Source organism: Typopeltis vanoorti, chromosome 25 (assembly GCF_054136105.1).
Source record: "Typopeltis vanoorti isolate ZY-2024b chromosome 25, IOZ_Tvanoo_1.0, whole genome shotgun sequence".
Lineage (NCBI taxonomy): Eukaryota > Metazoa > Arthropoda > Arachnida > Uropygi > Thelyphonidae > Typopeltis > Typopeltis vanoorti.
The window spans coordinates 43727407-43740068 of record NC_143573.1 but is presented as its reverse complement, the minus strand read 5'-3'; the positions used below and the strand labels follow the sequence as shown (position 1 = coordinate 43740068).

The window sequence follows — 12662 nt, the reverse complement described above, 5'->3', positions numbered from 1 at the left end:
AGCATGGTTCTTAGGTTTACACTATACAAAATGCTAAAATGCAAAGATGGTTTTCCTTTTCTCAGTTTCATATCCTTAATATATCTGTGTAAGTCTCACAAACTTTGTAAGGGTCTAGAATCTTATCTTAATCGCAAAGAAAACAGACATAATCCACTTTTTTTATAGTAATGTTTTGAATTTATTTACTTACAGAACAGTAACAGTTACTACATATCTAACAAAATGAATTTGGATTTTCTCCACATGCTTGAAATAGCTTGCGGATTAACTCTTGATTTAACATTAACTATATTTATATCACTGCAGCGTATATATATATACTTGATATATAGTTATCAATCCAGTGCTGCTAATTTGAAGTGTATTTTCTGGCTGGTATACCATTTGTTTTATTTGAGATAATCATCATCATCATCATCAAATTCCTGCCATGTACCCTCAAGGGGTGTACAGGATATGACAGTACTACATGAAAAAATTACATCATTACTAACTTCCTATCTACAATTTTCCTCCAAATCAGTCTGTTACTTGTCAAGACTCCAACATTATCAGATCTTATATTTCTATCGTCTAAGGCACTTTGTACCGTATCAATCCACCTATATCTTGGTCTTCCTCTTGGTCGTTTTCCTGCCAACCTGGCAGAGAACACTTGTTTTGCTAATCTTTCCTCTCCCATTCTATTTAAGTGACCATACCATCTGAGATTAGCTCTGCTAACGCATTCCTGGATGCTGACAATGTCAAGTTCTTTCCTAATATCCTCATTTTTAATATGATATTGCCATTGATGCCATCTGTTCACGCCTCTAATCTTTCTCAGGACTCTCATATCTGCGGTCTCTAGTCTTTGGTCAAGTGTTTTACTTCTGACCCAGCTCTCAGATCCATAAGTTAAAATTGGTTTGAACACAGTCTTGTATACAGCTAATTTAGTGTTCCGACTAATTTTTTTCCTAATTTGAGATAAATGGGCAGATATTATTGCACAACATAATTTTACAAAGCGACAAGCATCTTTCTGTAGTTCTCATCTCATTTTTGATTATTCTGAGTATCAGTTCTTAATGCAGATTGATGTATGCCAGAGATTCTGGAGTATTTTGACAGTTCTGCAGATGAATCATCTTGCACATTTCCGGAACGATATTTGGGTATTACTGATTCTACACCACATTGCTTCTGTTGTTCTTTGTGTATACTGTCATTCACCTGTTAGCTTGAAAATGTGATAGAGCCTGCACATGAATGGATATGTTTTAACTTCATATGAAAAATTATTCAGGTCATTTCATGGAATCAGCAGTGCACTAGAATTTCCAAGAACATGCTTATATTAGACCAGATTGAGGTCTAAGGATTGGAATAATCAATATATCAAAGTGACTGTAAGGCATATTTGAATATGTGCTATTCACACTATCATAATTTCAATGAAAGTTTTGTACAAAAGTTGAATAATTGTGTAGAAAACCAGATGAATAATTGTGTAGCATTATCGATTAACAGTAGTTGCAGGAAGCTAAATCAGTTCTAATAAAATCCATTAAAAAATATATTATTGCTGTTTTTAATTTGTATCTTCAATTCAAAGACTTCATGTTTTTACAGTCTCTTGTTCTGGACAAACATGGTTCATCCGCCTAGAATTGAGCGAGCATTAATGGATGGGCTGAGAAGAATGGTATTAGTTAATACTGGACTTGATCAACCTGGAGCATTAGCTGTAGATATAGAGGATGACTTGCTCTTCTGGGCTGATTTAGGAACTAAGAGAATTGAACGAGCTAACATCACTGGCAAAGATAGGTGAGTTACTTTGAAATTTTTTATGTGAAATAACTAAATGACTATAATATTTTGAAGATATATATAAGTTATTCACAGAAGTTTTTTTTTTTTTAAAAAATGAATCCCATTCAAGAAAGGTTTTAAACTTACCATATGCATACCTTGGGTGGACTAAGGGTTAAGATATTTTGGAAACTCTTCTCTAGAGATCAAACACAGAACTTCTAGCTACCTCTAGCTTGCAGTCTTAATTAGGGTGGTGGTGGTGGTCTCAAACTGGACAATAAAATTAAATTATGCTATTGGCACAGGCTAGTATTCAACAAGTAAATGGTATGTAATATATAAGCATTGCATTAGAAAACATTAGATTAAATATTACCTTGATACTAATTAATACTTCAATAATTTAACCAAATAGTTTGTTGGTAATTTCTAGATCTCATGATGGTTATAGCCTGTTTAGCATGTTTTTTCCTGATGAAAGGATTAAAGCATATAGTGGGTGTCTGCTCACCATGATATCCACATAACCACAATTTCTTTGGAATATTGGGGGAGGGGAACATAATAAAATCTTCTTGAGTGTGATTTTCTGAGCATATGTTGTTTTCAGTTGAAATTATGTGAAATTTGATACTTTTTTTTCCCTTTTTTTTATGTACCTCCCACTCTTGAAAGGGGTTTTTGATAAATATATAGTATATATGCATACTGTTGGGTGGTCTAAGGTTTTTTTTTTTTTTACATAAGTACAGAAACCCTGCTCTACAGAAAACAGGAAATTCTTTCAAGCCACTTTTGTGATCTCGCACTGGGCAATGATATTCATCTCCCATCTAAAATACTGCCTACTAGTGATAAGTATGTATTTAGGGATAAAGCACTGAGCCTTCAAGATTTCATTCCATAAAATAAATGTGCACTCGGTATAATTTTTCAGGCAGGGAAACCAAATTTGACCCACTTTTTGCATGTTTACATATTAGTTAAATATATTTTTGCTTCTATTTAGTCATAGAGAAACACCAAATCTTTAACTTTTCATCTCATCTAATGTGATTGCAAGATGTATTCTGCAAAAAAGACAATCAAGAAAACATTCTTTGGTCATGCATTTTGCATGACATTCTCAGTTAAGAGGTTGAATTCATATAGCCATGAAGGTTTTTCCTGTTTTGAGATTTTGGAAACATATGAACAAATTTTATTACTAAAAGTAATTTTTTGAATTGGTGAATTGTTTGCTTAGTTATCTCTCTCTCTCTTGCGCACACACACACACACACACACATACGAAAGAAAGAAAAGTGATGCTAGCAAATCTCTTGCAGAAAAAAAAAAACCTGGTGCATCAAAAATGTTTATGGATTTGAATAAAAAATTTTTGTATCATTGAACAGGCTGAAAAAGTTGAATGTGTGGCTATTTTGCATGGTCAGTTAGCATTTTTTCGTTTAAAATTTTTGGTATATTTGTGATAGTTTATGCTGCTTTTTACCTAAAAAGTAATGTGTAGGATTTTTTTGTTATCTTGGAAGCCATTCAACCAAACTTACATTCAAGAAAGAGAGATGAGGAACTAAATTTCATATTAACACTTTACAGCCAACCCTGAAGCATGAACCCTGAAAAGCATGTCCAAATGGATACAAAAACATAACCTCATTATATCAAATCAAAGAACTTTTTGACATAAACATTGCTGCTTCAGGTGCAATTTATTCATTATTAAGTTCTTCTAATATCCACATATTGTGTATGGACTTGTTAATTAGGGAGAATCTCTGTTTAAGGATGTGTGAAGTGCCACACATGATCTGAATGCTGTGGAACAACATTGTATAATGAACCGAATGTAGATGTAGTAATATTTTGTGTGTGTGTGTGTGTGTGTGTGTGTGTGTGTGTGTGTGTGTGTGTGTGTGTGTGAAGGGGGAAAAGTGACACAAGCTTAAATAACACATTTCTATTCACTGCCATTATGAATTCAAGGTCTGTACTGTTCAGTGTGCTAACCTTTATAGCATGTCACAAACTGCAGCCTTTGCACATTGTGTTCAACAGCAGAATGCAGCTGGTTGGGACAGATGTTGTGCACATGCTGTGTTATGCTGTCTTTCAGCAGTGGCAAGTTATTGGGATGATCCCAATAAACCCTATCTTTGAAAAATTCCCACAGCCAGAAGTCCAAGGGGTCAGAACAGCTGAACAAGGTGGCCATATAGTGGGAAACACACGCCTGATGACTCTGGCTTTCTTATAGAACTTCCTGTATGAATTGACCAGTGTATGATGTATGGAGGGGCCCCATGCTGCATGAAAATGACCAAATTAACGCACCAGTGCTGCTATAGCTGTTGCACAAAAAAACTGTTTATCATATCGCAATACCTTGGCAGTAACTGAGCAGTCACAGGGCCCGACTGGCAAATGTCCTCAAAGAAGAAGGGTCCAATGATAAACGGAGCTGTAAACACACACCAGGTAGTAACTTTGGATGAATGCAAAGAAATTTAGTGAAAGTGAGTCTCGTCTCTCCACAAAATCTTCCACAACCATGCAGCATCCAACTCCACCTGAGCAAGGAATGTTAAAGCAAATATTAATTGACTTTCAAAGTCCTGTGGACTCATCTCCTGTATCAGAGTTACCTGGAATGGGTAGAAATGCAGAATGCTCCATACAGTTTTTCAGGCAGTTGTGTAAGGAACATACATGTGTCTTGATACAGCACATGCACTGCAGGAATGAATACTGTTATTCATGGCCTGCTCCACAAAGGTAGTAGCAACTTCATTCACTTGTTGTGAACTGATTGATTTGTGACCTCTGCCAGGTCTATCTTCAGAATGAATAATCATTTGTTGCAATGCACATGGAAATAGTGGACCTTGTCAACATTTGGAACAGCACTGCATTTGTTCGGGTAGTAGAGCTTCATGGGCAAACCACGTTTCGGCAGGGTTAGTGACATTGCTGCGGACAGTATTAACAACCAGAATGAAGGGAAAAATCCCATGTCAACCTTTTAAACCTTCCTGGCACCTGCCAAGTTGCTTGATATGCAAAATCCATGCATTTAGTGGCAGTTGGTTTTGGAACTTTTTTCCCACCTCGGATATTGCTTTCACATGATGCACAATGTATTCCTGCAAAATTTCACAACATTTAGATCTGCATGGCACTCTACAAGGCCTTATAAAGTACCCCTGTTTAAGGCCTTGTAGATATAGATATATATATATATACTCTCCTTAGTTTCCTCAAGATTAAACACATACAGTATTTTTATTATACGTGTGACCATGTATTATTTTTGTGGTGCAGTAATGTTATTGATAGAGCTTCCATAGCTCAGTTGGTATAGATGAAGCTCATCATGAAACTCTTTGGTCAGAAAGACCTGGGTTCAATTCATGTCAGTGACATGAGGAACCGTCAAAAGAGACCAGACGAAAGGTTAGTTAGCCAGTCTCATACATATACACGGTTTTTTTTTTTTTTTTTCACATGGAAACTCGGGTTTTTCGTCCCAAAGAACAGGCAAACTGAACACACGGATTACAGTCATGAATATTGCCCTTAGGGGATGCAGCAAGGAGTGACAAACCAGCTGCATTAAAATTTGTCATGAACCTCTCATTAGCAGACGCCACCTGTCCTAAATGGATGGATGAGGTCAATCAATCAGGGGGCTTCTGACCTAATGTCCAATCCTCATCTTCTCATGGTGCATCCAGATATCTATCTCTATACTGAACGAATGAGGATGGGCTGGCAATTTGGCCGACCAAATTATATTGTTATTGGCTTAAACCACAAATAAAATGATGGTGCAATACGATAGAATTTCATGCCATTGTTTTCGTCAGGGAACCAAGGCGAACAGCAAAAAGTCAGCTACTGGAACATATCCTGAAACACACCCCCAATTCAACATCACCAGGGTTCAAGATTGGTACTATCAACATAAGAAGCCTGAATGGCAAAGAAATGAAGTTAGCTGAGGAATTGGATAAGTACCACATCGATATCGAGGAGTGACGAAACAAAAAAGACAAAAACTGGCGAGTTCTTTCTAAGCAATAAATCCAAAATAGTATATTCAGGCAATAACAATCAGGGAAAAGAAGGAATAGCTATAGCATTCAAAACTAAATATGAGGCTAATCTTCTTGAATGGCAAGCAATATCAAGTAGAGTGATGTGTTCAAATATCAGAATGGGGAAATGGACAATGAAATTTATTTGGCTATGGTCCCACAGAAGGTTCTACTAAGGTAGAAGTGGAGGAATTTATTAATGCTTTAGAGAAAGCAACTGACACAATGAAAAACGAAAAGTTAGTCCTTGTTGGGGATCTAAATAGCAGAGTAGGAAATGATTGTCAGACATACAAAAATATTTTGGGAAAATTTGGAGAAAAGAGCAAAGCTAATAATAATGGTAAATACCTGTTATATTTCTGCTCAGGACATGGACTGGTTATTACTAATACAATGTTCCAACATAAAAATGTGCACAAATTCACATGGAGAGAAGAGGCAAGAAATAAGAAAAGTTTCATTGACTGTTATTTTTGATAGTGATGTTTTCCGACAGGTGCAGGACACTAGAATGTACAGAGGATTTAATGGAAGTGATCACCATTTAGTCTTGAGCAGAATAAATTTGAATTTCTTACTGAAAAGAAGAACATATAAGAAGGTTTCAAAGCAAATAAAAGTTGAGCTAAAATGTACAAGCCTTATTCAAGATAAAATGAAAGAGTTTGAGAACAGGAATCAAACCTTGGAGATTCAGTGGCAAACTCTGAAGAAAACATTGATTTATTCAGCTAGAGGGGCATGTAGTGAGGTTGTCTACAAGGATAGAAAAATCAGACCTCCATAGTGGACACGGGCAATTAAAGAGGCAGTGAAGGAAAAGAAGAAAGCAAATCGAAAGTTCCTGCTGAATAAGTCAACTTGTTCTCTTAGAGAATAAGAGATAAATGCAAGAAAGCTAAACACTGTGTAAAACTAGCTAAACAGAAGTCATGAGAAGACTTTGGCAAGAATATACAAAATAAATATCAGGAATATGGCAAAATATTCTGGAGCCTGTTGAAAAAGTTCAGAAATGGAGGAAAGAGTGCTGTAAAAGGAATTAGAGGTGATAAAGGTGACATGAAAACTGGAGAAAAAATATATTCTTGATGTATGGAGTAATTTCTTTAAGCAATTGCTAAATGAAACAAGCAATGACAAAACAGTGGTATAAAACACTCAGCAGGCATGCAGTCAGGAATACATATTCATACATGAAGTAGAAAAAGCCATCAAAAGCCTGAAATGTGGAAAGGGAGCAGGAATAGATGATATTCAACCAGAAGTGCTCAAGTATGGAGGTATAAAAGTCTTGCAGTGGCTGCACTGAATAGTTCAAAAGGCCTGGACAGAGGGACGAATTTCAGATACCTCTGTAATTCGTCCCTCTGTCCAGGCCTTTTGAACTATTCAGTGCGGCCACTGCAAGACTACTGAGTGTTCCTGGTAAGATTTATGCAAGTATACGTGAAAAACGGTGGAGAAGAATTGTGGGAGGGAAGCTTGGTGAAGAACAAGCTGGATTCAAGCCAAATATTGGCTATCAGGACCAGATTTTCACTTTACGACAAATAGTTGAGAAATAGTGGGAATATAATAAAGATCTGTATTTATGTTTTGTAGACTTGAAAAAGGCATATGGCAAGGTGCCAAGAGAAAAGTTATTCAAAACATTACAGTTATATGGTGTCCTCTGTTACCTTTTTGACAGTTCTGGACACTCCTATTTGATGACCAGTTTGTTTCATGATATTTGTCTCAAGATACTGTTTTTCTCTTGTCTCCAAAATTACTGGATAGTAGAATGCTGCTGTGTCTTAAATTTTACAAAGGGCACATGAATAACTACTTTGGAAAGAAAGTGTAGTTTACTTATTCTGAACAACTATAAACTTCTATTTCTGATTTTGTACTAGCAAAATTGGTGGAAGTACAAGAAGATGGTTTCATATTAAATCTAGTATCTGACAAGGGCATACATTATCCCCTCTGCTATTCATTATCTATATGGATCACATTATGAAGGAAAGCAGTATTAATCCTGATATCAAAATTGGAAATTTTAATCTCAGCTCTTTATTTATGCAGATGATGTTATACTTCTAAATAAATCTGGTACAAGTCTGCAAGATTCCCTGATGAAATTGAATAACTGTTGTAATAAATTTGGCATGAAAATCAGCAATAATAAGACAAAGATAATGAAAATAGGCAGAAACATTGAAAATATCAACTGCATCGTGAATGGAGAACCTATAGAATAAGTGAGACATTTCAGCTACTTAGGCACAATTTTTAGTAAAGACAGTAAATTTAATATGAAAATAGACAACAGAATTAACTAAGCCGGTATGGTAGGAAGTCAAATGAATAAATTTATATGGAATAATAGAGAAATTAGTCAAAACACAAAATTAGCTTTCTTTTCTTTCATGCACCTATCAGCTTGTAAACTATAATCCAACTAACAGAATAAAGAAAAAAACTGAGAAATTACTTAAGTCCGTCACTTCTTGGCCATCAGACACTGTGAAAAAACTTATACTCCATTATGCCCGTTCTCCCAGGATATATGGTGTTCCTAAAGTACAAAAACAAAATGTTCCGCTTCGGCTGATAGTTGAAGAAATAGACAGCCCTAATTATCACCTAGCCAAGAAATTAGCGTCAAGACTCAAGGAGTTGATAGGGTATTCCCCCTCCTATATAAAGAACACACAACACTTTATAAACAAAATTAAAAACAACACACGACAAAGGTGATTTATTAGTCAGTTTTGATGTTTCTGCCCTTTTCACAAATGTCCCAATCAATGACAATTCTTTTCCTACAGAACAAATTTCTGCCTGACATTATGGCCCTCTTTGTCCACATACTACGTTCCGGTTATTTCATGTGCCAAAATAAATTTTACCTACAAAAAGAAGGTACGGCCTTGGGCTCACCCCCCCCCCCCCTCAAGTGCTAACTTTTATATGGACGCTTTTGAGCAAAGTGTTCTTGATTCCTTTACTCTAAAACCTGTGACTTAGATACGTTGACAATGTTTTCTTTATCTGGCCACACGGTAGACAAACATTAAACACATTCCTTAGCCACTTCAACAAACAACATGAACGCATACAATTTACTATCGAAATTGAAAATCAGAACTCGCTCTCATTCCTGGATATACTGGTCACACGTCTTCCCTTAGGCAGTCTGTTTCATGGTTTACTGCAAACCGACACATACTGGCCAATATATACATGCTAACTCATATCACCACCCATCGCAAAAATTTGGAGTCATTAATACCCTTAAAAAGAGCTATAACAATTTGCTCTAATCAACAAGCTCTTAAACAAGAATTAAAGATTATTAGCAACACATTTATAAATAATGGCTATAACAAAAATACTATTAATAAAGTTCTTCATAAAACTTCATCAAAAAAGAATATAGATTAGAGTAAAACCATAGCATTCCATACATTAAAGGGTTATCAGAAAAAATCAATAGAATCCTACACCATTATAATCTTAATGCCACTTTTAAACCACCTATCATGCTCTCAATACCCTACACCAAATTGATTGGAAAAGTACCTGATCTTTACATCATATAAAAACCTGGTATGAAAGAAAATTTAAAGAAACCTTTGAAATTCTGATTAGCCACCCTAATCTCAACAATAATGGTGGCAAAAAAATCCCAAGAATTTGGATGGCACATATTCAGCCTACTTAGTATCTAGCATACTTTAGGACTTTAAGCAATTTTTAGCTTTTATTGGAAACTATTCCTTACCAATTGGTTGAAATTTATATGTATAATCACATAGTGTTTTTTTTTTTTTTTTCACCATAGGTCAGGCCAATAATTGTTGTAACGGTTGATCAATAACTTTAGCAAACCATGTAGATTGTAGTGCAGCTTGTTTCTCTGTATATATATGTGTATGCTCCAGATGATGACTTTGATATGAAGGTCGAAACATTGAGTGTTCATTTTGGTTTATATTAAACTAAAGTTTTGCTCTAACACGGTAGTTGTCTCCATAAGTTTCCATAATGTACTAAATTAGCTGTATATACAAGACAGTGTTCAAACCAATTTTAACTTATGGATGTAAGAACTGGGTTAGAAATAAAACACTTGACCAAAAACTAAAGACCACAGATATGAGAGCCCTGAGAAAGCTTAGGCATGAACAGATAGCATCAATGGTGATATCATATTAAAAATGAGGATATCTGGAAAGAACTTGATATTATTAGCATCCAGGAATGTGTTAGCAGAGCTAATTTCATTGAAATAGTATGGTCACTTAAACAGAATGGGAGAGGAACGATTAGCAAAACAAGTGTTCTCTGCCATGTTGGCAGAAGTAAAAAGACCCAGAGGAAGACCAACATGTAGGTGGATTGATACAGTAAAGGGTGCCTTAGAAGACAAAAAAATACAAGATCTGATAATGTTGGAGTCTTGACAGATAACAGATTTATTTGGAGGAAATTTGTTGATAGGAAGTTAGTAATGATGTAAGTTCTTCATGTAGTACTATCATAATATCCTGTACCCCTCAAGGGTACCAGTCAGGAATTTGATGTTGATGGTTATTATTATTATCATTATTAAGAGATACCTCCAGGGAGTCATGAAGGGAGGCCACATACTACATACACCAGCTTTCATACGTATTCTTAAATTCATTCATTGTACTTACCATATTCAGTGGCAGTGCTGTGTCCCATTTTACTATTATTATTCTATCTAGTGAAATTCTGCTTATCTATATTCAACTTTTATCTATGTACGAGATATCACCCCAAAATACAAATATTTAAGCTATTTCTCCCATCAGTGTCCCAAATATTTATATTATACTGCGCCTTTTGGACACAAGGAGCAATCGCAAAAATATGTCTGAATGTGAAACAATATTGCATTATCTCATTACTCATTTAAATATTCTCCCCTCCCGCGTGATTAGGTTCGTACGTTTTCAAGCGGTGCATTGGGCAGCAATTTCAGACAACTGTTTTATCAATGAACAAAGGTTTATTAAACTCATTAGTATGGTACAATTCAATTTCTAATATAATTTTGAATATGGTAAGTACTGCTTGTACTTACCATATTCAGTGGCAGTGCTGTGTCCCATTTTACTATTATTATTCTCTCTAGTGAAATTCTGCTTATCTATATTCAACTTTTATCTATGTACGAGATATCACCCCAAAATACAAATATTTAAGCTATTTCTCCCATCAGTGTCCCAAATATTTATATTATACTGCGCCTTTTGGACACAAGGAGCAATTGCAAAAATATGTCTGAATGTGAAACAATATTGCAGTCGTGACACTTTATCTCATTACTCGTTTAAATATTCTCCCTTCCCGCATGATTAGGTTCGTACGTTTTCAAGCGGTGCATTGGGCAGCAATTTCAGACAACTGTTTTATCAATGAACAAAGGTTTATTAAACTCATTAGTATGGTACAATTCAATTTCTAATATAATTCAATTCAATACTAAGAAAACATTTACAAAATAACATTAGCTTATCACAAGTAATTTGGCTATGATCCTATATGAGCATTGCGATCATGCCCCGTGGTGGGGTTTCTAACCCTTTTATACCTTGATCCCTACCGGCACTTTCTTTAATTTCTTTTCTCCGCCCTTACTGGATTCGACTTCACCGACCAATTAGGGTGGCGTTTTTATGCCAAACATCCTGTGGTCGGCGAACACGTGACGATGTCTCAATCCGGGAATTGATCCTGAGCGATAGTCTTTTGCTAGCCTCAAATTAATCCCCCTTCCAAAATTTTTTTATGAATTTACTTAATATTTTAATCTCTAGCCTCTCACATACAATTTCTTATGACTAATCCTTTCTGTCTTACTTATCTAATTTTTTCATATCACAACTGTAATACATTCCTTCTTTTATTATTTAGTTCAGCAAACACTTTTTTGACATATATTTTACTTGGATGCATGAATATTTTTTTTCTTTAAATAATTTATGTATTAGCTTTTATACAGGGTTTTTATTTAATTTTCTCTTCATGTTACACCATGATAACTGAAAATTCCACATAGTGAAGGTATCAAGGTGTAACAGCAGTCCATTCCAATCATGCACTGCCCTATGAGAAAAAAAATTTAAGCCTCACCCCCTTCTTAGCAGAATTCATTCTCAGCTTCCAAGGATTCCCTCTTGTCCTTTCCCCACCTTTCATAAAATGAAAAATTCCATGAAACCTTGTATGACCCTTTAAGCAGTTTGTACATCTCATCATATCACCCCCACCCCCCTCTTTCTCCAGTTTGCTAGTGTATGCAGTTTACAAATTCTCAATCTGTCTTCATAATCGGTACTCCAGAATCCTGATATAATTTTTAATACCCTCCACTGTATCAGAATCACATTGGAAACTAGGTGACCAGATCTGCACATAATAGTCCAAGTGAATTGTTATCAAGGCCTTGTAAAGAGGCAAAATGACATCCTTATCTTTACATGTTAAAATTTTTTCAACATTTCAATTATCTTTTGAGTTGTATTTGCAGTTTTTGCTACATGGCCCCTGAACTTCAACTTCCTATCTACTAACACTCCATGATCCCTAGCCTGATCAGTTTCTTCTAGCATAATCCTGCCAATATAATATGATATTGGATATCTAATCACACCAAAGTGCATGAAAAGTATTTATGCAGGCTTTGCAAATAAAACTCAGTTACCCAGTCTCATACCAGTTTAGTCATCTCTTCCC

General features: G+C 35.4%; 1 protein-coding gene across 1 annotated transcript in view; it reads left to right on the top strand.

The window, feature by feature from the left end:
* arr (low-density lipoprotein receptor-related protein 6) overlaps positions 1-12662 on the top strand; it is a 351307-nt gene that overhangs the window by 321035 nt on the left and 17610 nt on the right. The window contains exon 17 of the mRNA XM_090414658.1: positions 1618-1815. Coding sequence (XP_090270784.1) covers positions 1618-1815 — 198 coding nt within the window. The remainder of the gene's footprint in view (positions 1-1617; positions 1816-12662) is intronic.